Genomic DNA, 27,276 nt, shown 5'->3' with positions numbered 1-27,276 from the left:
TTCGAATCACCTCAGGAACCTCTCATTCCCCGCAAGTACCATAATTTCGCGACACCCCGTACACATCGCCGTAGTCGTCGTCGGCTCGCAAAAACCGTGTAGGGAAAGTAGAGCTCGATCGATTGCCGCGCGGTGCGGCAATTACTTAATATCGAGTCCAGATTTCCTGGAAGCGATACCGGCGTTGCATTTGTAAGCCGGCTAATACATTCGGGCTTCGATAAAAATGAGCGCCGGACGTCGCGGACGGCCGCGGGCCCATGATTCTCGCCGGCCCCAGCTGGGCGTCCCGCGGCCACGCCGGTAAGAATCATTTCGCGTACCGCCTGTACGCGGCGCATTTAAATGACTATCGCATCCTTTCTGCGGGCGAGCAGATCGCACGGGCTGATTCCGTGCCCGGGAACTATGTTTCTCGCGGCGAGATCAAGATCAAGTTGAATCGGAGCGAGACAAGAAACACGCCGCGCGCCGATACTCTTTTCCTTTCTGCCTGTTCCGACTCGGCTCGGCTCGAGACTCGGCTCGAGACTCGACTCGACTCGCATGTCGCTCACACGCGCCTCGCGGTGCATAAATCAGCTGTGTCAATTAGGTGGCTCCGGATCGTTGCAAAATCGCGACACGCCGGTGACAAACGTTCTCTACCCCGTCTACTATGTTAATCCGTTGTAACCGTCGCGAACCGTTTATCGGCTCGAAAAAGCCCCGCGGCGGCCGTGGCAACCTCGACAACCGGCCGCGGAAATTCCATTTTGACGGCGGAATCCGCGCCGCCGATCTTGACCTGTTCATCCGGCCGGCTACCGCCGCTCGCGATCACCGCTTCCCACGCTTTCAACCCTTTCGCGTCGCGGCATCGCTGATGATCGCGGCCGTCGCGAACGTCGCGGTGTTTTCCAGGACGAATTAAAATGGCAAATGGTGAATTGATGTTTTATCTTCGATTGTGCGTGTACTTGTTGAAAATCGAACGTTTCATTCGTTCGAGGGGGAACGCAATTTTAAAAATCCAAATATTTTATTTGCTCGAGAGAATGTACTTTTCGAGATCGAATATTTTATTTGCTCGAATGAATGTACTTTGGAAAATCAAATAAATATTTTATTCGCTCGGAAAAATGTACTTTTAAAAATCAATTAGTTTATTTGTTCGAAAGAATGTACTTTCGGAAAACAAAAAAATATATATATATAATATATATTATAATAGAATAGAGAGAACGAGAGAGAGAAATAAGAAATGAGAGAGAGAGAGAGATCGAAAATGAGAGAGAGATTGAGAGAGAAATAAAAAATGCGAGAGAGAAAGAGAGAGAGAGAGAGAGAGAGAGAGTCGAGTTCCAAAAAGAGAGAAAGCGGGAGAGAGAGAGAACGAAAGAGAGAGAAAGCGGGAGAGAGAGAGAACGAAAGAGAGAGAAAGCGGGAGAGAGAGAACGAGAGAGAGAGAGAGAAAGCGGGAGAGAGAAAACGAGAGAGAGAGAGAAAGCGGGAGAGAGAGAGAGAGAGCGAGAGAGAATATATATATTCTCCCATTCGTTCGAAAGAATGTACAATACTATTCAGTAACGAAAAACGCAACAAATTTCATTAGCAAAGTTCGCAACGTTCGGAAGTATTCGATTTAACGCTTCATCTCGTTAGAACAGCGAATATTCTATTCGACAGTTTCGACATGCGCGAAAATGAATTTAACGCTGAAGTATCCGCGAGCATTACCGCAAACACGATAAAGGATCTTTTAATTGGCCTCTCGACGTTTCGAAAACTTCGCGGACCATCCGACGCGGGACTCGCGCTGCCCGCGAGCCCGTGAATTGTAGGCAAACACTCGAACACGCTCTTTGGTACGCAACTTCCCCAGCGGTAATTCTAAAACGTTATTAACGGGCGAGACCGGTAACCGTGGCCGCGTCGTCAAATAATTCCTTAATTATATGCGAGCGAGAGGAATTAAATTGATTCGCGAACGAAACGCATCGGGTAAATTGAATGGACCTCTCTCGCTGCATGGTCTATTTAACCGCGACTCATAGGTGCACCTATGCTCGTTCCAAAGTTCGCTCATCCGAGACCGGACCGAGCGGACCGGAGAGAGAAAGAGAGAAAGAGAGAGAGTGGGGGGAAAGAGAAGTTGAGGATGAGAGATGGAGAAAGAGAGAAGTCGAGAACGAAAGAGAGAGAGAAATCGAGAACGAGAGACAGAGAGAGAGAGAGAGAGAGAGAGAGAGAGAGAGAGAGAGAGAGAAATCGAGAACGAGAGAGAGCGAGAGAGATAAATCGAGAACGAGAGAGAGCGAGAGAGAGTGAGAGCGAGAGAGCGTGAGAGAGAGAGAGAGAGAAGACGAGTACGAGAAAGAGAGCGAGAGAGTACGGGAGAGAGAGAGAGAGAGAGAGCGAGAGAGTGAGAGATATCAAAATCGAGAGAGAGAGAGAGAGAGAGAGAGTGTGATATCAAAATCGAGAGAGAAAGAGAGATATCAAAATCGAGAGAGAGAGAGAGAGATAGTGAGAGAGAGATATCAAAATCGAGAGAACGAGAGAGAGATATCAAAATCGAGAGAACGAGAGAGAGATATCAAAATCGAGAGAGCGAGAGTGAGAGCGAGAGAGAGATATCAAAATCGAGAGAGAGAGAGCTTGAAATCGAGAACGAGAGAGAGAGAGGGAGAGAGCTAGAATTCAAGAATGGGAGAGAGAGGGGGGAGAGTGCGGAAGAGAGCGGGAGAGACAAAGAGAGCCGGAGATAGTGAGAGAGGGAGAGAAAGAGGAAGAGAACGAGAGAGAGAGCGAGAGAGAGCGAGAGAGAAATCGAAAACGAGAGAGCGAGAGAGTGATCGAAAGATAGCAAGAGAGAGCGAGAGAGAGAGAGAAGTCGATAACAAGAGAGTGAACGAGTGAGAGAGTGAAAGAGAGAGAGAGAGAGAGATATCGCCGCTGCCTACGAAAGAGAGGGACAAGAGGCGCGGAGGTAGAAGGGGACTCGTAAAGAACATAGTCGAAGGAAAGGGAGGAAGCGAGGGGACGAGAAAGGAGAGAGAGAGAGAGAGAGGAGAGAGAGAGAGAGAGAAGCGAATGACGTTGACCTCAAACGAGGCGCCTGCCAGTTGGACGGCGCAGGAAGGGAGGACGCGACGCCGCGCGCCGCGACGCTGACGCACCGTGTATATTTGGCTAAGGCCCGCCACGTCCGATCCTAGTAGTTTCTTTCCGTGGTGGGCAATCTCGAATCGCCACTATCGTACACAGACGGAATAGAAGATGGACCGATCTCGTGCGACGTGGCACCGCGTCGATGCGTCGACGGGGGGCCCCTAAAAGCCCCCATACCGTTTTAGTGCTATGCACCATCTCGCCGGCTACTATGTATTTAGGTGTATTTAGCAGGATCCCGGTACACTCTCGGTCTATTACAGAAACGCTATACCGGCTGAGTCATTCTCGACTCTTTCGCCGCATTTTCTCGTCGCGATGGTTTCATCGAAAACGAGAAATCCACGCTTCGCTGGAAAACCCGACAGGTCTGCGACGCTATTTTTCTTTCGCATAAAAATCCAAATCTTTGCAAGTTCACGTGCAAATAAATATTTTACTTTACCCTTTGCACTTGGAACAAATTTTGCAGACATTGAGATTTCGTTATGCAGAGTTGAATCGAAAGGAAAATAATTATGCTGCTCGAAAATTGTATAGTTTCTGGTGAATAAAAGATTTTGCATTTTTATTTATGCATTCTGTGTGATCGCAAGGGTGATCAGGGTGGATCAGGGTGAGAGCAGGGTTACACAAACTTTTGACACGGGCCTATATTTTTAAATCACTGGCGGCAGTCTATCAGCATCGTATGTGTTAAGTGATCATGAAAAAGGTGATAATTTAAAGCCAAAAATAAGTTTAAACTTAAAATAAACATAAATAAAATATCTGACAGGCTAAAATATCTGACTAGGAATAATTTCGCGGTGAACCAGTGGACCGCGGTCGACGCTTTGGTCACCTCTGCCTTACAGTACAAACGAGAATAATAATTAAAAAGAGACGCCACTTCGTCACAAACACACAGCACCGCCGTATCGACCACATCAACGAGTGCAAAGGTTAAAATTTGCCAGCAGAATGTGTTTTACCTCGCGAAAAGATCCGGAAGAAAGTCGACGAAAATGAAGAAAGTCGAAGCGATTTACACTGGAGCACCATCTTAATCAGACATTTATATATTTAACCCTTTAACTTGTACGCTCGAGTTAATTCGAGCACGCTAAACAGACCAAATTGTGCACACTCGAGACAATTCGAGCGGCGTTGTATTTTATGCTGTTATAATTTTTCACACTCGAGTATAATCGAGAATTGAAAATAACAATGTGAAAGCAAAGAATAAAAATCGTTCTATTGACATTTATCATTTACGTGGGATTGTAAGCTATATAACACTTATTTATTCAAGAATAAAATATAGCCTTTTTCCATAGAACAAAAGCGCAGTATATCAAAATTCTCCACCAAAAATTGATTTTTGTTTGGCCGGTTTTTTTTTCAAAAAAACTGTGCGTTAAGGGGTTAATCACAATTTCCCCGAAGAAAGCTCGAAGCAGCGACGAGCAAGTCGTCCTGAACCCTTTTGCTCCGATGGGCGTATATATACGCCCTCGAAGAATGACCATTCATATACGAAGAGCGTATATATACGCTCTGAAAAAGTGGGCGCGCGGGTACGAAGAGCGTACATATACGTTCATACCATATATATACTTTTATTTCATACTTTACACGAGATACTTTTGTTAATCGAGTATCTGGCAACGCTGCATGCCTTAAACGAATTGACGATCATGAAATATAACGTTATTGACAAGACGATATTGTGTTTTATTCTAACGATACACATAGTTTCAGTCCTCTTTAGAACATTGCCAGCGACGAATATATACCAGCAATTTATAATAGCAGCGATTAAAAGGTTCACACGAATTTATAATTCTAAAATAATTTTGTTGACTTAATTTTAATAATTCACGGGTGAATACTCAATTTCTGCCTTTGCGATAATATGTTGAGTTTTAGTTATTACTATTATCTCCCACTCTCGTGTTCTCGATTTCTAGCTCTCTCTCTCTCTCTCCCTCTCGCACTCTCTCTCCCTCTCGATTTTGATATCTCTCTCTCGCTCTCCCTCTCGTTTTCGATTTCTCCCTCCCTCGATTTTGATATCTCTCTCGCTCTCTCTCTCATCTTCGATTTCTCTCTCTCTCTCGCTCTCTCTCTCGTTTTCGATTTCTCTCTCTCTCGTTCTCTCCTTCTCTCTCTCTCATTTTCGATTTCCCTCTCTCTCTCTCCCGCTCTTTCTCTCATTTTCGATTTCTCTCTCTCTCTCGCGCGCTCTCTCTCTCTCTCTCTCGTTCTTGACTTTTCTCTTTCTCACTATCTCTCTCCCCCACTCTCTCTCGCATTCTTTCTCGTACTCGACTTCTCTCTCTTGCTCTCTTTCTCGTACTCGTCTTCTCTCTCTCTCTCTCGCTCTCTCATTCTCGATTTGACTATCACGAAATATAGTGCAATTGACAAGACGATATTGTGTTTTATTCTAACGATTCACAGTTTCAGTCTTCTTTAGAACATTACCAGCGACGGATATATACCAGCAATTTATAATAGCAGCGATTAAAAGGTTCACACGAATTTATAATTCTAAAATAATTTTGTTGGCTTAATTTTAATAATTCACGGGTAAATACTCAATTTCTGCCTTTGCGACAATATGTTGTGTTTTAAAGTATTCAATGTTTTTTAGTCCCATTATCAAATCATGGGGAAAAGAAAATTTAGGAGAATATTTTTCACGAGTGATAGTGAGAATACCGAAAGCGAAAATATCGATACTGAAAGCGTTCGCCATGCAAGACAAACGGTAACGTGCTCAAGATCACAAAAATCTGAATATATTTGGACTACGGAAAACTTGGAACCAGAAATACATTCCGTACTTCAGTGCCAACTGTTCGATAATACGCTGCGTTCACAGCGATCACATTTTGACGCAAGCGCTCCGTCGCGAAAGGGTTATATTGTTTGGTCGCTAAAAGTTGCTCGGCGGGCGAGGATCGCCTAAATCACAGAGGCTGCCTCCGGCCGCGGACGCGGCGGCGAATTGTTTTGCGGCTGTCGGGGACACAATTCTAACGGATGCGATTTTCTTCTGGTATCAGCGAATGAATCCGGCGGGCCGGCGAACAAAGTCGGGCGAATGTAAAACGCGGATGGAGGAAAAACGGTTCGCGAGCAACAGAGAGAGAGAGAGAGAGAGAGAGAGAGAGAGAGAGAGAGAGAGAGAAAGAAAGAGAAAGATAGAGAGAGAGCTGTCTGGAGCCGAAAGTTCGGAGTAGCTAGGCGAGCCGAAGAAGTCGAGGGGTTGGTAAGCAGCGCGTTCTACGCAGAAGAAACACACCGGCTCCGTCGACTACCGAAGCGACGCGGCGCGGCGCTTCGAGGATTTATGGACGGGTCCCGTTCGGCGCATCCGGCCGGCGCTGCTGCCTCGGAAAAAGTCGGACCCGCGCGCGCGAGGACCTCGGCGTTACATTGTACCGGGAGCCGCGCCGGGAGTCGCGCCGTTGCACCGAAAACAGATTTCCTTTTTCTCCGTATGGAAATGAGGCCGGCGCGCGGCTTCTTTCGCTAACCTCACTTTATTCGACGTCGTCCCGCGTGTCCTTACTTCGTACCCTTAACCTATTCAGCGAAAGCGAAAGCGAGAACGCGTTCGTCCCGGTGACTCATAGCTGCATCGGAAATTGTTTACGACTCGACCCAATACACCGAGCGAGTGGGGGGGGGGGGGGGGGGGGCTGGAGATGCGAATACATAATGTCTCCCTATCTGTCGCCGGGACCGAATTCTAAAATGTCGAGAGTAGTACGCAAAAATTGATTTCTTCGAGCCTCGCGGCTCACCTTTATTGTCGCCGACACCTCGTGAGAGGGAGAGAGATAGAACGAAACTCGAGTCGAGCGAAACTATGTTGTATACGGTGTACGTAAGGCGGCGGTCAGCATCGGAGACAGCCGGTGTACAACATTGTAACGATAGAATAGAAACGATGACTTAACTTTTTCATTTCTAATTTTTTGTACAGGAAATTTTTTTTATTATATCGGTCACATTTTTCCGATTAAAATGATACCAAACGCGACATGCTTTAGACCATTCTTGTTGGTTGTACGTAATAAGTAACTTATTTTATTTGCGAGAAAAGCATTGCGGAAACCGATTTTTAACGTATGAAATATTAGAGGCAAGGTCGAAGAAAGTATGCACGTATGTTTTTCGAAAGAAAATATCACCGAAGTTACGCTATTCGAGCCTACGTTAGACACCGGGAATAGGAAGCTTTTACTCTGTTGCTGTATACCGCAAGACATCGAGTGTATTTATTGTAATTTAAAGCATATTGTCTGATGAAAATGAAAGAGATCGCGAGACCAATCTGCTGGATTTCTTTGCCGGGAAATGGAAAGACGTCACGTTGCGACGCTAATAAAGGTCTGATGAAAATGCAGCTTCTTTCATCGGATACTTATTTATCTCATGTAAGGAAAAACACGCGGAGCATAAAGGAGAAGAACTAACTGGAAATGTGCTGGAATATCTAACATTTTGTGACCGACGCAGAGGATTCGATTTCTTTACATTCGAAGAGCACCGATGACGAAACCGTTTATAATAGTAATAACGATAAATAAAAATATTTCATCGCTGTAATCTGTACAAACATTATTTGTTATTAATTGTTTCATTTCTTGTGATTTATTTATCTTTGAATATATTTCAAAATTAATGTATTATTAATATATTTCTGAATTATTATATTACTCTCATCGCTATATTTCTCAACTGTCACATTACTAATTAATGTAGTTATCGATAATTATATTTACTAATTAATATATTTCTCAGTTATAATATAGTAATTAGTAAATTAACATATTTCTCAATTATCGTACTACTAATTATCAATGATTATATTTACTAATTAACATATTTCTTAATTATTGTGCTACTAATTATCAATGATTATATTTACTAATTAATATATTTCTTAATTATTGTGCTACTAATTATCAATGATATATTTACTAATTAATATACTTCTCAATTATTGTATTACTAATTAATATATTTCTCAACTATAATATTACTAATTAACATATTTCTCAGTTATTGTACTACTAATTAACATACTTCTCAATTATTATATTACTAATGTGTGTGAATATATTCCTCAACTAAAATATTACTAATTTACATATTTCTCAATTACTGTACTACTGATTAATATACTTCTCAATCAATGTATTACTAATTAATATATATTCCTCAATTATTATCTTATTAATTGACATACTATCGAATTATTTCATTTCAAAAATTACGTCAGGAATGAAATTTCTCGAACGTAAATATAATTAAAATGCCAACGCTATTCAAAGTATGACTGTTTTAATGGAAAATTGATTTTCCACTTGTTTTACCCGCGTACCCGTTTCACCGCGCGTCGTCGCGGTTCAACGTTCCAACAATTTCGCCCACTTTTTCCCTTAAACATCATCTGCCTCCCCACCCCCCGGTTCCTTTCATTTCCCGTAGTCGTCGAGCGTTCTTCAAAGGACGAAACCGCTCCGACGGCGCCCACCCCCCTTTCACCCCGCGCGGAAATAACGTTCTGTCTCGTGTTTGGATAATATTTCAGATGAAAGTGGAAATTCGAAAATCATTCCGCGTACACCGCAAATATCTCGGATAGGATGTCATTTGCGGGAGAGTGGGGGGAATCGCTGTCGCCGCCGGGGCAACTTGATGCACCCGAGGAAAAAAAATTAAACGGCTCGTTCCGTTTGAGCAGGAACGTCTATCGATCGCTATGATTTCTAAATTTTTTACGCTTGCGGACGCGTTCGTCCGTCATTCGCATGCAATCGACGCTCTGATCGGTCGTCGGTTTCGGTTCGGTTATACGGCCACACACTTCAATTTCTCCGTATACGTGCAAACACAAGCGTTAGAGGAACCGAAACAGCAGCGTCGAGAGACCAGTGCTCGCAGGGAAATAAGTCACGGAAGGAGTGGGGGTAGATGAAGCATGCGCCGGGAGTCCCGCACAGCGGCGCGAAGCGTTGCGCGACGTAGCGCGATGCGTCTACCGGATGACACCTATCATATTGTACTGTAACTTTTATACCTGGCAACTAGTGTACCGAGTGAAACCAATCATATTGTACCGTAACTTTTATACCTGGCAACTAGTATATCGGATGACACCTATCATATTGTACCGTAACTTTTATATCTGGCAACTAGTGTACCGAGTGAAACCAATCATATTGTACCGCCACTTTTATACCTGGCAATTAGTCTACAGGGTAAAATCAATCATATTGTATCGCAACTTTTATACCTGGCAACTAGTCTACCGAGTGAAACCAATCATATTGTACCGTAACTTTTATACCTGGCAACTAGTCTATCGGATGACACCTATCACATTGTACTGTAACTTTTATACCTGGCAACTAGTGTACCGAGTGAAACCAATCATATTGTACCGTCACTTTTATACCTGGCAACTAGTCTATCGGATGACACCTATCATATTGTACTGTAACTTTTATACCTGGCAACTAGTCTACCGAGTGAAACCAATCTTATTGTACCGTAACTTTTATACCTGGCAACTAGTCTACCGGCTGACACCAATTATATTGTACCGTAACTTTTATACTTGGCATCTAGTCTACCGCGTGACACCAATAATATTGTACCGTTACTTTTATAGCTGACAACTAGTCTACCGCGTGACACCAATTATATTGTACTGTAACTTTTATACCTGGCAACTAGTCTACCGAGTGAAACCAATCTTATTGTACCGTAACTTTTATACCTGGCAACTAGTCTACCGGCTGACACCAATTATATTGTACCGTAACTTTTATACTTGGCATCTAGTCTACCGCGTGACACCACTAATATTGTACCGTTACTTTTATAGCTGACAACTAGTCTACCGCGTGACACCAATTATATTGTACTGTCACTTTTATACCTGGAAACTAGTCTACCGGGTGACACCAATCATATTGTACCGTAACTTTTATACCTGGCAACTAGTGTACCGAGTGAAACCAATCATATTGTACCGCCACTTTTATACCTGGCAATTAGTCTGCAGGGTAAAATCAATCATATTGTACCGTAACTTTTATACCTGGCAACTAGTCTACCGGGTAACTGCATTCGCCTCGCCCAAACTTGGACAAATATATATAATAAAAATAACGGTACAAAGTACACCACAATACAATAAAATATGTGTCATCCGATAGACGTGCCACGCCGCTATGCGGGACACTCCTGGCGCATACGTCATCCACTCCCGCGTAACTTATTTCCCTACGAACACTGGTCGAGGTTATTTTTCTCGCGGCGAAAGAATATCGAAGATAAAATAACACTCACCGTGAGAGGTCTGTGTCCGGGGTCACGTATGGCCGCAGCTTCGACAGCTCCTCGTCTACTCCGACTTTGTGGCCGCTTCCTCCGATATTGCATACAGCGTCCGTTGCAGTTGCGTCGGGAATACGATTGTAATCGGCGTCGTCGTCGTCGATATCATCGACTTCCATTACTGCGCACACGAGAACAGATTGTTTTCAGTTTCGTTCATTCAGTCCGCTGTTCGCGGTTCCGCGAATCGTTGTCTTTACCGGCCTATAAGTGTACATATACAGAGTGTCCTATAAAATTATGTTGACACTTGGAAAGGAGTGATTCCTCAGGTGATTTGAAGCAACTTTTTCCTTTGCGAAAATGCAATCCGCGGCTTCGTTTACGAGTTATTAACAAAAAATCCCGTCCAATCGGAGAGCGAGTGCGGCCGGCACTCCACCCTCGCGGCCAACACCGCGTCGCGCCGACCGTCTGACGCGGCGACTGTGGTCGCGAAGGCGGTGCGTCAGACGTACGCGAGCACTCATTGGTCAAGCGTCTTTCGTTAATATCTCGTAAACGAAGCCGCGGATTGCATTTTCGCAAAAGAAAAAGTTGCGTCAAATGACCCGAGGAACCCCACTTCCGAATTGCGAGACATATTCGCGATAACGATATTTCGGAATATTACGATACTGTATAACGATATTAAAAGAAATTAAATTCTTTAAAAAGGCATCAATACCTCTGCCGCACATAGTATGTCTCGGACCAAAGACCGTGATTAGGCATCATTTACCGCGTCAGCCGGTTTATCGCGGGAATCGCGGTCGCTCTGTCACAGCCGCGCGAAATTCCGCGACGCGGAATTTTCCGGAGAGCCTCGAAAAATGGCTCCGCGCGAAACTAGCGTAGCCGCGACGACTCCCGCGACAAGAGTAAGAAGGAGTCTCAAAGGAGAAGCCACCGGGGATAACAGCGAAGGTTTTAAACGAAGCGGTTCCTGCTTCTAAGTCCGCCAGCAGCCGCGCCTACGCTTCTTCCATTTTCCTCGACGGCTCTCATATCGCGGCTAACGCGGATCTTCTCCCCCGGCCCCTCCCCAACCGCCCGGGGCTTTGTCCGCGTTCTAGCCAGCCGACGCGCGGAAAAACGCGGCGGATTTTCGACGAGGTAGAAACTTGTATCGCGAGCGGAGCGCGAGAGAAAGATGGGGCCGAGCGATGAAGGAGAAAGAGAGAAAGAGGAGCGGAAGAAGAAACAGGCGACACGCTCGGCTTTCTTGCGTCTAACCTCTCAGCGAACGACGTCGCAGTCTCGGTAACAAAATACAGCAAATTTTGGCGAGTTGTAAACTCAATTTTTAAACAAAGATGAAGGATTTAAAAGGGGGAGATATTAGATTTGATTACTTTTATAAAATTTCGCAGTATTTGGGACGTCTGCAGTAATAGCCACACTTACTCTACAGCTTGTATTTTGCGATTGGTGCAACAATTACGCTTCTAACGGTTTCTTTAAATATAAATAAAATTGATAATGTCAAATTTAACTTTGCAACGTGATATAACGATTTTTAATGGCGCCTTGTAATTGCTTCTCGAGTTCAAAGGGTTATCGCTAAATCTACCAAACAGAATAACCGGTCAAATGATTGGTTGATATAATATGTCATATAATATTATTTTATATCATATATAATATGTCATAATTCTTATTTCAGAATTATTTAGAAATAGAAGAATTGAAATATATTGTTACATTTTGTCCGAGTTATATGAAATATTATACCATTGATTAAATTATACTTAATATTATTATTAATAATACTATAATACTATAATATATTAATAATAATAATTAATTATACTTAATATACTTAATATTAAAAATTATACTATATTAAAAGAAGAAAGAAGTATTAATCCAATTTATGCTTTTCACAATTACAGTAAATTCTCTCGAATTTTTTCCTCAACTTCTAAGCAAAAATGGACAAATTCGCGGCTGGTTTTAACAATCGCCGATTTCGAGGAAAATGTTCAGCATGCACACAAGTTACCATAACCTACGAAATGCATTTTTCTTAAATTTTCATTACATGCCCCAGATAAAAAAGTTTAAAGAACATCGTTTCTTAACTTTTCAATCGTTCCAATAAATTGCAGTCTGAGAAACATTTTCTATACTTATTTCATAGAAAACTAACATCAAGTCTAGCATCTCAAAAATATTCGAGTCCTCCGGAACCAGCCAGAAAAAACTTATTCCGTTCGGAAACCCGTTAACGTATTCTCCGAGACGACTGCACGACGTATCGTCACGCGCGGACAGCTTTCGCGTATCATTTTCCCTACGATTTTACGCGACACGAGCATTAGCACGTTTCGCACCTCGACCAATGACGACATCCTGGAAAAATTGAAAACACGTGACACGCGGCAATTTTTCCTCGAAGCCCCGCCGCCATCGTCGCGCGATTTCTAATCCCATTCGCCGCAACGGAACCGAGTCCTGCCGCGCCCCTCCCAACCCCGCGCTCCCCCAACGACGCCCATGAAAATTATCTTGGTCGCGGCGGTGAAACGATAATTTATAAAAAAAGAAAAAAAAGAAGCGAAAGCGAGAGAAAAAGTTCTCGGGGACTAGAGCGGCGGTCTCCCTCGAGACATTTTTCCCAGCATTCTTAGCCGGCATTTGCCGAGGGGGTGGCGACCAGGGAGCTGGAAAAAGAGAGTGAGAGAGAGAGAGAGAGAGAGAGAGAGAGAGAGAGAAAGAGAGAGGATGAAGGAGAAGCCGGCCACTCCTGCGGCGCGCGAGCCGCGGAAGTAAGAAGAACAAGCGAAAAGGGAGACACAGCGTGAGGGAAGAGGAGAGGAGAGGAGAGAGAAGGACGAGAGGCAGCGACGTGCGTATAAAGAGACAAGGGAGCTAGGAGCGGGGCGGGAAACTGGGGGCGAGAGGGAGAGAGAGAGAGGACACGCCGAGAAAGAAAGCAACATATCGATCTCGCGAGGAGACTTCCGTCTGTCCGATTCTAGTCTCTCTTTTATCGTGACGCTCGATCGGATCGACCGTTCCGCTGGCAAGCCCTTCTATCTGGAACAAGCGGCCACCCTCGCCCTCTCCCACCCACTCTCTCTCTCTCTCTCCCTCGCTCCCTCTATCTCTCTAAATCTCTCTGTTTCCTTTCTCTATATTTCTCTATATCTCTCTGTTTCTCTCTCTCTGTCTCTATATATTTCTCTCGCACACTCTCCCCGTCTCTCCCTCTCTCTCTCTTTCTCTCTATCTCGCTATATCTCTCTGTTCCTCTCTATATTTCTCTCGCACTCTCTCTCTCTCTCTGGAACTTCACTCTCTCTCTCTCTCTCCCTCTGGAACTCGACACTCTCTCTCTCTCTCTCTCTCTCTCTCTGGAACTCGACTCTCTCTCTCCCTCTCTGGAACTCCACTCTCTCTCTCTCTCTCTCTCTCTCTCTCTGGAACTCGTCTCTCTCTCGCTTTCTCTCTCTGGAACTCGTCTCTCTCTCTCTCTCTCTCTCTGGATATCGTCTCTCTTTCTCTCTCTCCCTCTGGATCTCGACTCTCTCTCTCTCTCTCCCTCTGGAACTCGACACTCTCTCTCTCTCTCTCTCTCTCTCTCTCTCTCTATCTCTGGAACTCGACTCTCTCTCTCTCTCTCTCTCTCTGGAACTCGACTCTCTCTCTCTCTCTCTCTCTCTCTCTATCTCCCTGTATCTCTCTACTTCTCTCTCTCTCTCTCTCTCTCTTTCTCTCTGTATCTCTCTCTCGGGCCGAGACCACCCTTTCCGCCGAGCGGCCTACCACAGCCCCCCCCCCCCTATCGGGCCGCTGGCATCGCGGCGTGGGTGGCGGGAGGCCGGCTCCAGAAACTCATTTGAATCACGTGCAACGACGAGTCAAGTGCAGCCGTACTACGCGTTATGCCGTCGTATATACGCTACTACGTACTTACTAACGATTTCCTCGCCGGCCCTCTTTCGCTCCTCCGCGGCCCGCGCGCGCTTCTCCCCCATTTTTCGCCGAGCCTTCTTTCATCCCTACCTACTACGGGTAGCCGCCCCGGCCGGTCGGTCGGTCGGCCTTCATCTCCCGGCGCTCGCATTTCTGGATATTTATTGATTCCGATGCCCCGTAACCATGTCGCCGCGCGACACACGTCTCCGTGGCCCGCCTCGATCCACGATTCAGCCTCCTCGCCGCCCCCCTCCCCAGTCTCGCCATTTCCCCGCTGAGAAACCGCCCTCAGCGCGCGTATACGTTTCGGTGCCTCCGGCGACGACTGAGGAAAGCATACGAAGAAAGAAAAAAAGAGAGAAAAAGAGAGAAAAAGAGAGAGAGAGAGAGAGAGATTTCTCAGTTTCCAGCGAAAGATCGTAATGGATACCAGGATTGGGCGGCAAACGAGAGCGCGATTACGGAGGAGGGAGGGAGGGTGCCGCCGGGATGAAGACGGCGGAACGGAGGACGAGGGGAAGGAGACAGATACCGCGGCCGAGAGTGAGAAATGGAAGGAACGGAAGAAGGGAGACGGACGGACGAGGTACGAGGGAGAGAGAACGGCGGAATACGGTGGCGAAGAAGAGAGAACGACGGCGAGGGGGATAGCGAGGGAAATGAGAGAGAGGAGAAGAGAAAGAGAGAGTGTGGAGAGAGCAGAGGGGCGTGGCAAGATGAATGATCGCAAGACGCGGGAGTATTGATCCCGGGGACTGTACTCTGACTGTTTCTCTCTTTCTCTCTATATCACCCTCTCTCTCTCTCTTTCTCTCTTGGGCGCGCTCTCTCGCTCTCTCTCTCTTCGGCATATATACGCGTAAAGCTCCCCCTTTCCTCGTCCTCTTCCATCGTTCCTCCGTGGTCATTCTATCTCCCTTTCCTTCTCCTTCCCTCCCCGCCGGAGCTTCGCACCCCTGTGCCGGGTGGCGCGCCGGTTGGGTTCAGGGTCATGCGTGCACCCCTTTCGCCTGCGTCGGTTCCTTCCTTCCTTCCTTCCTTCCTCCCGTTTCGGAGGGAGAGCCTGCTCCCGTCGTCTGGATCGAAGTCGAAGAACCCGAGAGAGAGAGAGAGAGAGAGAGAGAGAGAGAGCGTCGTGAGAGCGAGAGCGAAAGAGAGAGAGAGGAGGATCCTTCTCTCGCGCCCCGATACACGCAAACGGTCGCCGCCGACCAGTTCCTCCGCTCCGGCTCGCAAAGGATCAACGACATTTTCGCCAGGCTGGGTCGGGTCGGGCCGGGCCGGACCTACTACTACCCCCCGTCGCCAAGTTACCGCGCTCTAGCCGCGCCGAAGGGACGCGGGTCCTGATCTTTTCGCCGAGACGAGGACGAATCTTCTCTCTCTCTCTTCTCTCTCTCTCTCTCTCTATCTATCTATCTATCTATCTATCTCCCTATATCTCTCTGTTTCTCTCTCTATATCTCTCTATATTTCTCTCGCATCTGCTCTCCGTCTCTCTCTCTCTCTCTCTCTCTCTCTCTCGCGTTCTCTCACTCTCGCGTTCTCTCTCTCGCGCGCTCTCTCTCTCTCTCTCTCTCTCTCTCTCTCTCTCTCTATGTCTACGTGTGCGTCTCATCGCCCTTTCCACGTTTTCTTTTCCTCGTTCCCAATTTCTCCCCTCGGAAAGGCTGCCGCCGCCCTTGACGCAGCGCACGCGGCGGCTCCGCCGATGTGAGAATGATTCCGATATAATCACGACGGCACAGTGCGAATCGAGTTCTTCGCTTCTTCGGACACCGTGAAAACCTGCATGATCCTATACATATATCGAGCGGACACAACGTGCCGGCAGGCCGGCCGGTTCTGGGAAACCGAACCTCGTTACCAATCGTTGATCCAGTATCGGCGGAAAATTACCGGCGCCCGGCTCCGGGAAGGGTCGATTGTGAGAATAGACGTGATACTATACATGGGAATAGCGGAACCGAACAATTCTAGGACACCGGCGCGCGGTGCTTTCGAGCAGGAATAAAGTGATCTTCTTCTTTTTAATGTTTTAACGCTTCCACGACCGAGCCGGGAAGCTCGAATATTTTCAAGAAATTGAAATATTTCATTCAGTTATTATTAGATTCAATTATTCGATTATTTTATTATTATATTCAATTTGACGAAAATTACGAAACGAACTCGTGTCGCATCGATTGCTTTTTTTTAGCATTAGTACATCTTGCAGATCTTGATAAGCATGAAGCGATCATTTTTAATCTTAAAATTGATCATCCGTTCGGTCGCCGATCGACTGAATTTAAATTATTTAAATTTCTGTTATAGGTTGAGATAAAATAGTTGAAAACGGGTGTTTTTATTCTTCTTTTTTTTAAATTGTATACATAATACCGAATTAACCTTTCTTCCTTTTGACAAGATAAAATTGGAACTCGGATGAGAAATGAAACTCACGTCTCCCTTGAAACTTATTATATCGTTGCCTGAAATAACTTGTCGAGTATAATACATGGTGTCCCAAAAATACATCTCGCGATCCGGAAACGGGATTCCTCGAGTCATTCGAAGCAACTTTTTCCTCAGCGAAAATGTAATCCGAGGCTTCGTTTACGAGTTATTAGCGAATAAATACTGACCAATAAGCGGCGAGCTCGACCGTCTCGCGTGGTAGCCGAGCCAATGAGCGGAACTGGGCTTCGCGCGCTCGTTGGCTCGGCTGCCGCGAGACGGTCGAGGTCTCGCCACTCATTGGTCACCGCTCTTTTCGTTAATAACTCGTTAACCGTGCCTCAGAGAAAATTTTTGTAAAGGAAAAAGTTGCTTCAAATGACCTCGAGAACCTCCCATTTCCAGATTGCGAGACATTTTCGGGACATCATCTGTAAACATCATTCTGTCATTGGAAAATAATAAATAGTATAAATAATATAGATAAAAATACGTAATATTAAAATATAAAAGAGTACAAATGTAATAATGTATAGTAAATACAATTTATATATTATATATAATATATAATAATATGTAACAGATACAATACATATATTGCATATAATATATAATAATATATAATAAATATAAACACAATAATATAAATTGGAATAAAATGCTAATCTCCCTCGTCATCAATATCTAAGCACCCGAGTAATAATAATATAATAGTCATAATAGTAATAATAATAACAATAACAATAATAATAATAATAATAATAGCCATCGATTCTCTTCCCCTCCCAACGAATTCCTGCGATCCTAAATTCCAAAAAAATTCCCAATCGCAGTAACTGCGACGAAGCTGCTACAAAAACGCGTTAACAAACCGCCGAGATTGAATTATTCGTCAAACGAATACCGCGAGCCGATCCGTTCGAATTCGCTGCGCTCAGATCGGGCCGGTAACCGCGGCCCGACGTCGAATCGGCTAAAAGGAATAACGCGTAATTGGCTGCCGGAAGATTGGCGCTAGCATCCGCGTCCCGCGCGCAGAAATAGGACGACGACGCTCTCGCGAGGTTCGTTCGAGCCCGGAGGCGGAGGGAAATCGACGGCGCTAATTTCGATCGCGCGGGAGCGTGCAGAAGGCGGCGGGACTCGCTCCGGTCGCGGAGGCCGGCGACATCAATGATTCGGGGGAGGGCTTGAATCGGCGCGCGGGGAGCGGCGGCGGCGGCGGTGTCGCCGCGACCCGGAGGACCAGAAATATCGCGGAATCGTGGAATCGTCGCGCGGTCGATTAACGCGAGCACCGGGTTCCGCGCGCGGTATTAATAACCGAAGCGCGGCGCGGAGCAGCGCGGAGCGGAATGGAGCGTCGCGGGCGCTGGAAACGGGCGCGACAGACGTGACAAGTCCCGCGAAAAGTAATTACTAGCCTCTTGTCGCGGCGCTTAATACGACGGAACACCGCCCCGTCTGAAACACAACGTTCCGGAGGGCGGCGCCGGTTGACACGTCCGACAAAAAAAAAAGAAACTCGCAGGGATTAAAACGTCGTTGTTTCACGGTCGTTACCGTCCGGCCCTGTCTGCGGAACTTCTGCGACACCTCGCGACCGGCGACTTCTAATTACTCGGCCCGGGAGCAGCCCGCGGACACGGAGCCGGCGGATAAAAAGCCGCCTTTCCCTCTTATTCCTCCCTCTCCCCGCACTTGCTTTTTTTCTCGCTCGGTCTCGCGCCGGTTGCGTGGACGCGATTAATCGTGGAGCATCGGAAATTAACGCGGCGCACGCGGCCCGCCGAGCGTCGGCAATCGGTCCGGCCCGAACCGGCCCGAGTTCGGCCCGCAGACCGCCAACGTATTTGACGTAATTAGCAGCAATTTCGGCGCACCGAGAGGGCCGAAGAGGCGTGTAATCATCGACGACGAGCGTGTCCGCCTTCCGTTACATGCGCGGCTCTCTCTCTCTCTGCTGGCGGAACGCGATGGGTGCTCGATGGGTGCCCCGTACAATGTATCGTAATAACAGGTGGCGCGTCGCGAGTCGCGGCCGGCGTAATGATAGGCCAACGAGCGCGAGCGCGATCGGAAAGGGAAAGCATCGATCTCGTTAGAAAATTTCCGCGGGGCCGGCGGACCCCTGTTTGTTTTGATGAGGGGTGGGGGCAGGCGGCTATAAGAATGAACGCGAAACGCCCTGCGAATCTTGTCGCTGAAAGCACATTATTATACTTATATAAGTACTATTATACTTATTAGTATTTTTTTTTATTATAAGTATTATAAGTATTATTATACTTATTAGTATTATTATAAGTATTATAAATAGTATTATTATACTTATTAGTATTATTATAAGTATTATAAATAGTATTATTATACTTATTAGTATTATTATAAGTATTATAAATAGTATTATTATACTTATTAGTATTATTATAAGTATTATTATACTTATACTTATATAAAAGTGGCGGGTTCCTCAGGTCATTCGAAGCAACTTTTTCCTTTACAAAAATTTTCTCCGAGGCACCGTTAACGAGTTATTTACGAAAAACAGTCACCAATGAGGGACGAGCTCGCCTGGCACTAGACGGTCGAGCCAATGAACGGAACTGGGCTTCGCGCGCTCGTTGACGGGGCCGTCTCGCGCCATCCGAGCGCGCCTCTCATTGGTCAGTGTTCTTTCGTTAATAATTCGTTAACGATGTCTCGGGGAACATTTTTGTAAAGGAAAAAGTTGCTTCGAATGACCTCAGGAATCTCTTATTTCCCGGAAGTACCATGTACGACGAAGTACACCCTGTACAACACAAGTAGACATCATATTTTATATCATTCTAACTAGTCCCCCCATTATTCATTTACATTCTCGTTCCCGACTAAAAGTAACGCCCTGTGTAGGACGTCACTTCGGCTCGCAAGAGGTTAAATTTAACTAATTAAAACGATTTAATAAAGAAAAAAATATCGCACGTGTCTTCCATCAACGTAAACCCCATTTTAATGTAATCCACGAAGATTGATTTTATTTTCCAGAAATAAATTAAAGGAATTTGTTTTCCAGTCTACCAACGGCTAATTGAATCGGTTAAACGTCGGCCAGACTTTCGGTGAACAAGTCGAATATGATTGATTAAATCAAAGTTCTCGAATCGGTCGCGGCGGTTACTATACCCGTGGGGCGATCGATCGCCGTGCGAATGGAAATGATCGGGGTGCTCGGCCGTCGAGAACAACGACTGGAGTCGACGTGCCGGCGACTGTATACCGCGTAAGGTAAACGACGAGCTTCGGCCGCTTATGATTTCTAATTCATGCGCCGTGTAAAGTGAGCCCCGATAGGGCGCAGGGGTCGGTCGCTCGGCCGGCACTAGCCGCTACTCAAAGCCGTCAACGGGGAGCATCTATCGCGGCGCCTATGTATGTACACGGGGAAAAAGTTTGCTAAGTGGGTTACTCGACGAATTATTCAGATTTCGATTCCCGATTAATCTCTTCGGCATCGATACGTCGGTTAGAACAGCAATGTCAGCCCGGTCTTATTAGCGCCGGCTATAGAGCGTCCGGCGACGTGATTCGACAACGATCGGCTGCGAGACGTTATAGAAACATCGCGTCGTTAACGGTGATAGGCGATACGCTGGTTTTTTTCTCGAATTGTTCGTCGGCTTGTAAAGGGAAATGGAAAATTTTAGAAGAGAAGGTACGATTATAATACATTATAATTATTAGCAATTTTATAATTATTAACAACATTATAATTATTAGCGTAGAATTTATCTACGCACGCGATTTTTAACTGTCGTCCCATTTTTGTCTTCGACGTTAACGATAAATTGCGACAGATCCTCTTTTTCTATCGAAAATAATGCGATAAGTAGACCGCCGATATTTATGCGAAATAAAAATTGTCCGCATTTGATTGCAATATGCAAATATTCGTAATTATGTTTATACTTGGAAAGACGTGATTCCTCGGGTAATTTGGAATAACTTTTTCCTTGGCGAAAATGCGATCCGTGACTTCGTTTACGAGTTATCGGCGAAAGAAGCTTGACCAATGAGAGGCGAGCTCGCCTGGCGCGAGGCGAAAAGCAAATTAGCGGAATTGGGCTTCGCGCGCTCGTTGGCTTGGCCGCCGCGCGCCAGCCGAGCTCGCCTCTCATTGGTCACTGTTTTTCGTTAATAAATCGTAAACGAAGCCGCGGTTCGCATTTTCGCTCAGGAAAAAGTTGCTTCGAATCACTTAAGGAATCGCTCCTTTTCGTGGTATTAATATAATAATATTTTTAAATATTCGTAGATTCTATAATATAAATTTTTCAATTTCATATCTTGTATCTTTTTAAATTAACTCGCAAATTTACAATAATAATAATTTAATTCAATCAATTAAATTTAATTGCTAGTTACCCCTAATCGCTTTTACAAATGCAATAAGTTCACACTATTACAAGCTACAAATCAATTTTTATTATCTAAATTTAAATTCAATTCGACTCATTCAATATTATCTATTCTATATTTTCTATTTTATATTCTATTCATTCTATTCTATTTATTCAATCTAAATTCAATTTTCACACACACACACACACACACACACACACACACACACACACACACACACACACACACACAAAAGTTCATATCGTATATAATATTATCCTATATAATATACAGGGTGTCCCAAAAATGTCTCGCAATCCGAAAGTAGGGGATCCTGAGGTGATTTGAAGCAACTTTTTCCTTAGCGAAAATGCAATCCGCGGCTTCGTTTACGAGTTATTAACGAAAAACAGTGACCAATCGGAGGCGAGATCATTTGACGCAAGACGGCCGAGCCAATGAGCGGAACTGGGCTCCGTGCGCTCGTTGGCTGGGCCGCCGCGCGCCAGCCGAGCTCGCCTCTTATTGGTCAGTGTTTTTCGTTAATAACTCGTAAACGAAGCCCCGGAGAAAATTTTCGCAAAGGAAAAAGTTGCTTCAAATGACCTGAGGAACCTCCCATTTCCGGATTGCGAGACATTTTCGGGACACCTTGTATATATCTTATATAATATTCTTAAATTCTTCATACGTTTCCATCCATCGTCCCATATTCAGTGTCCCAATTTTTGCCAGAAACGCACAAAATCCTCGATCCAGCAACAAGTCCTCCGTTCTTAGCAATCGAAGGTCAAAACATCCGCAACGAAGTAACACGCGAAATCGATGCACAAAGATTTCGTTCCCCACGTATGATCGTTTCGGATCGAGGATAAAAATCTTCGCAGGTGTCGTCGTCGCGACTCGGTTCGGTTCGACGACGGTAGACCGAGGAACACACGGGTTATGGTTGTTCCTCGCGCACGGCGGCGTGCTTGTGTACGTAGAAGCCTTTCCATGCTTCGATTGTGCACAACACGTGTCAGCGTGGCGTTCTACCAATTGGGAAGACTTGGGAAGCTTTTCTGCACCTGTGACAGGGCCGAGCAACTGTCGTGATCGTTCCCGTACACGTGTATCTGTGAAATTGGTTACTTCGTAACAGAGCGTAATACACGGGTTTCGGTAACGTTACACGTACCGGCAGTGCTTCTTAGCCAGGCGAGTTTAGCCGGCTTCCACATTATCCCAATTGCACCGCGATGCAAAACACGCTGCTCGAACCATCGGGAAGCATCTCATCGACGGCGCAGCCTGGTCCCAAAATTCACGGGCCGCGCGCGCGCGCATAGTTAACCCTTTGCGGTCGGAGACATTTTCACTAAGAAATTCAAAATTAGTTTCTCCGACTGACATTTTATACAACTTAGTGCACTTTATACGTTACATTTTTGTATGCAATTGAATGCATTAATGCACGTTATACATTGCATTTTACATGCATTTTAATGCGTTAAATTGCATTTTGCGACTGATACGATAGTTACACCATCAGCGAATTTTATATGTAAAACGAATTGATAATGTTGAAATTATTTTGAAACGCGATACTGCAGTTTTTAACGGCGTCGTAGAATCGCCATTCGAGCGCAAAGGGTTAATACACGTTCGTACTACGTTCTTTCTATTTTTCTCTTTATTTTGCGACGTTTCAAATTGAATGTAAAAGAGCAGAAAAAAAATATTATCGGTTTAACTGATTTCGCGAAGGACGTTCGAGGTCGTGAGAGGCAACTAAATATTAATTAATAACTTTGTAATCAATTAATCTTCGATCGCATTCATGACAATGCGTTATAGAGGATGTCCAAAAAATGTCTCGTAATCCGAAAGTGGCGGGTTCCTCGGATCATTCGAAGCAACTTTTCCCTTTACAAAAATTTCCTCCGAGGCACCGTTAACGAGTTATTAACGAAAAACACCGACCAATAAGAGGCGAGCTCAGCTGACGCGAGGCGATCGAGTCAATGAGCGGAACTGGGCTTCGCGCGCTCGTTGGCTCGGCCGCCTCGCGTCGGCAGAGCTCGCTTCTTATTGGTTGGCGTTCTTCATTAATAACTCGTAAACGAAGCCGCGGTTTGCATTTTCGCTAAGGAAAAAGTTACTTCGAATAACCTAAGGAATCCACCATTTCCGGATTGCGAGACACTTTTGGGACACCCAGTACATATGCATTTGGTAAAATACATAATCATTTGTGCAGTATAATTTTCATTAATATTAATTACACGGTTAATTATACCGATGTTAGAATAATTTGGAAATTTTCTGCGACATAAGTGCGGATCTCCCTGTGCTAGTCCTACGCCTATGTGATTTACTGCTACGTCGATGCCAAGGTTGTAAATTTAACTAGAATTACTTTTTAGCAGGCGCCTCTTTGCAAAGCATTTGGTAAAACGCACAATTATCTGTGCAGTATAATTTTCATTGATATTAATTACACGGTTAATTATATCGATGTTAGAATAATTTGGAAATTTTCTGCGACATAAACACTGAAAAAACACCGACGTAATCGTCATATCGTCGGCCATTTTTCGGGCATCGTACGTGCCGCGAGCCGACGACGCATAGGTGAACCGTCAAACGTTAATCGACCATTAAGAACGACGCTCGACCGTTTTCCAGATCGCTCGGACCGAAAGGGTCCCCCCCACCCCTTTTTTCGACTGCGCCATCCTACGCGGCGATCCGTTCGAATGAATTAAACCGATCGAGGATTTAACTGCCGGCGCACGGACGATACCGGCGCGCACGGTTCTTGTGCGCGGCGATGCCGACTCGGCGCGCGGTGACGTCAGCCGCGTCAATTTCCCACGATTCCCGATGCATATTCCGCCGCCGATCGGCTAATCGAATTTCGCGGTGACGTCTACGCGCTACGCGCGCGGTGCCGAGGAATATCGGTCGAAAGACACGCGGCTCGCGCGAGCGTGCGCGCGCGCGTTCCATTCGTAGATGGCCCGCCTCGCCGTTCGCGATGAATATTTATGTCGCCGCCGACGGTTTCGGAGCGCGACGGGCCGCGGCGGAACGCGCCGATATAAGACAGATGGGACAACGATGCGGAGAACGTCACGGCGATACGCAATTACGAAACGGCCGTATTCCGCGACCGTCCGGATAACCCGGGGCCGTTAAACGGCCCGCGCGTCACCGCGATACAATGAGAGCGAATTACAATTTCTGTTGCGGAAAGGACGCCGGGAAAAACGAAGCGTAATCGATCGGAACGGAATCGAAATCGTCGTTCGAAAAGCGAATACTTTTTCTTCGTTTTATTCGCTCGTGCTGGGAACCCGTTCAACCCCTTCTATCCCCTCGATTAACTCGTTGCGAGTCGGAAATATTTGATTTATAACAATTTGATTTTTCACGATAGATTTAACGCTAGATTTTAACGCTAATTTTTTAATTCACGATTATTCGTGATCGTGACGATACATTTACGAGCTGTTTATTTATATGTTTAATTTATATGGTTTCACTTGCGGCAAATGTTGCAATAACGCTTGTTAAAAATCGGAATAAATGTCTTTTATTGTTACTTTGATAAACTGATATAAAATAGCTGGTTTTTGTCCTCCGTAAATCTGGCGTTAATAGAATATCTGTGTGCTCGATTTTGTTGCGACGAGATAAGAGTTCTTTTTTCTACGTTTAGCGTTCAATACAGATAAATAGTTCATTTTATTAAATTTTCTTTTGAAGGACTACTTGTTGAAGTATTCAAATAAAAAATATATATCGTATTTTCACTTTCGAAAATGTCGATTTTCGTTTATTCTCCTGCCAATCTCTTTCTCTCTATTCTCCTGCCAAATGATTAGAAGTTTTTCGATTGTAATAATATCTAAGAAAAAGAAAAATAATAACCTTAACCCCTTGCCGCACCATTTTCTTAGCAGTTACAATTATTAGAACTTTTTCGCTTGTAATAATTTCTAGGAAAAAGAAAAATAATAACCTTAACCCCAATGTCGTATCATTTCCTTCATAGTTACAATGATTAGGGAAGTTTTTTGCTTGAAAATAATTTCTGAGAAGAAGAAAAATAATATCCTTAACCCCTCGTCGTACTATTTTCTTCGTAGTAACAATGATAGATATTTTTCGCTTGTAATAATATCTAAGGAGAAGAAAGATAATTTATATTTATTTGTATTTATCGTATAATTTATATTTGTCTATGTTCACTTAAATGTTTAAGTATTGCTGAAAAGAAATCCGAATTTTCTTCGGACTAAAGAAAACGAAATATCATTCATATTAAACAGATTATTACTAGAAATTTTCACATCACGTGTCATACTCGTCGAAGTATGACATTATAACCCTTTGCACTCGAAGCAATTTCAATTGTAAATCTAAGATAATTTTTCTGACTCACGGTATTTCCATTTTACGCGAGAAAGCGCATTTTGTGCATATGAAATCGAGCGTTGCGACGACTCGGGCAACAGTTACGCTTCTAACAATTTTATAAATCTAAGCTTCGATAATATCAAAAATTATCTTGGAACATGATAGAACAATTTCAGCGATGCCTCGGAGTCGCCACTCGAGAGCAAAGGGTTAAAAGTGTACTACTAAGCGTACTAGGTGTAATTGTACGCTCCTAATTTTGCGAGCGACTGTACGCCAACCACGGAATTTTGAACAGTGCCGTCGCACTGAAAACTACTCTAGGAAACGATTCGTCTTCGTTTCATTTCCGTTTCTCTCGATCTTTAGAGAAATTAGTTAAACAGAGAAATCCGCGGTCCTCGCGATAATACGCAGCTTCTCGCTGAGAAGAAAAATCGAATCTCGATCGCGAAACGCGTCGATTCATCGCTTCCGTCGAATCGTTGCTTCCGTCGATCCGCCAGCGAACGAATCTCGAACGCCGACGTCGCGGACGAAGGAAACGATAACACGGATTACACCAATGTCTCTCTAATTGACGCCCAGATTGTCCACAAAAATGGACAATTCGGGAAGAGGAGATACGATTATTCGAGCCTTGCGGTTTGTTGTTATAGTTATAAATCGTCAACAATTATAAAAACGAGCCGCAAGGCTCGGATAATCGTATCTCCACTTCGAGCGTCAGTAAGGGAGACATCACTGTACGCGGAACAACGTATAGTCGTTGCGCGACTAGAAGGACCCTTTGCGCTTATATTCTGCGGCCACTGCCGCGGCACTCGATCGCTATTGGCCGAGAACGGCGGCGAAGATCGCCGTCGGTCAATTCATATTATTTGGGAAGCGCGAAGAGATTCAATTATTTCATAATTTTTACACTAATGTCTCTCTAATTGACGCCTAGATTGCGCACAAAAATTGACAATTTGGGGAGAGGAGATACGATTGTTCGAGCCTTGACATAACCTTGGCAATTTGTAACTGTAAAAACGAATCGCAAGGCTCGAATAATCGTATCTCGTCTTCTAAAAATTGTCCATTTTTGTGGACAATCTGAGCGTCAATTAGAGAGACATAACTGTACAGTAATGTCTCCCTACCTGACGCTAAGACTTTGCACAAAAATGGACAATATGGGAAGAGAAGATACATAACGTTGACATAACCTTGACAATTCGTAACTATAAAAACGAGAGACATAAAAATTAAACTATCAAAATTCGAGAGACATCATTGTACAATAATGTCTCTCTAATTGAGTGCGCGGATCGGCCGTCGATCCGACGGAACTTAGGGCCGCGGTTAAATGCCGCGGTTCGACGGCGAACCTGCCGTGCTCTAAAAGTGACCGACGTACAGTGGCTGTAGAAAGTACAGTGTCTCCATTGACGACTATTCGTATCGCAAAGATACATTTATGAGTCATTCATTCGATTTTAAATTCAATTTAAAAATCAGAATAAATATCTTGTTGTTACTTTTATAAACTAATGTAAAACAACTGTTTTTTCGTGCTCCGTAAATGTAGCGTTAACGTTA

At 44.8% G+C, this 27,276-nt stretch overlaps 1 protein-coding gene across 4 annotated transcripts in view; it reads right to left on the bottom strand.

The window, feature by feature from the left end:
• Positions 1 to 27,276, bottom strand: part of LOC117223580 (serine/threonine-protein phosphatase 4 regulatory subunit 1) — a 331,703-nt gene that overhangs the window by 264,457 nt on the left and 39,970 nt on the right. For all 4 annotated transcript variants that reach the window (XM_076518935.1, XM_033475937.2, XM_076518953.1 and 1 more), the window contains one exon: positions 10,513 to 10,681. In XM_076518935.1, the coding sequence (XP_076375050.1) occupies positions 10,513 to 10,681 (169 nt within the window). The remainder of the gene's footprint in view (positions 1 to 10,512; positions 10,682 to 27,276) is intronic.

This window comes from Megalopta genalis, chromosome 1 (genome assembly GCF_051020955.1).
Source record: "Megalopta genalis isolate 19385.01 chromosome 1, iyMegGena1_principal, whole genome shotgun sequence".
NCBI classification, from domain to species: Eukaryota; Metazoa; Arthropoda; class Insecta; order Hymenoptera; family Halictidae; genus Megalopta; species Megalopta genalis.
This window is presented reverse-complemented; position numbering and strand designations above follow the sequence as displayed.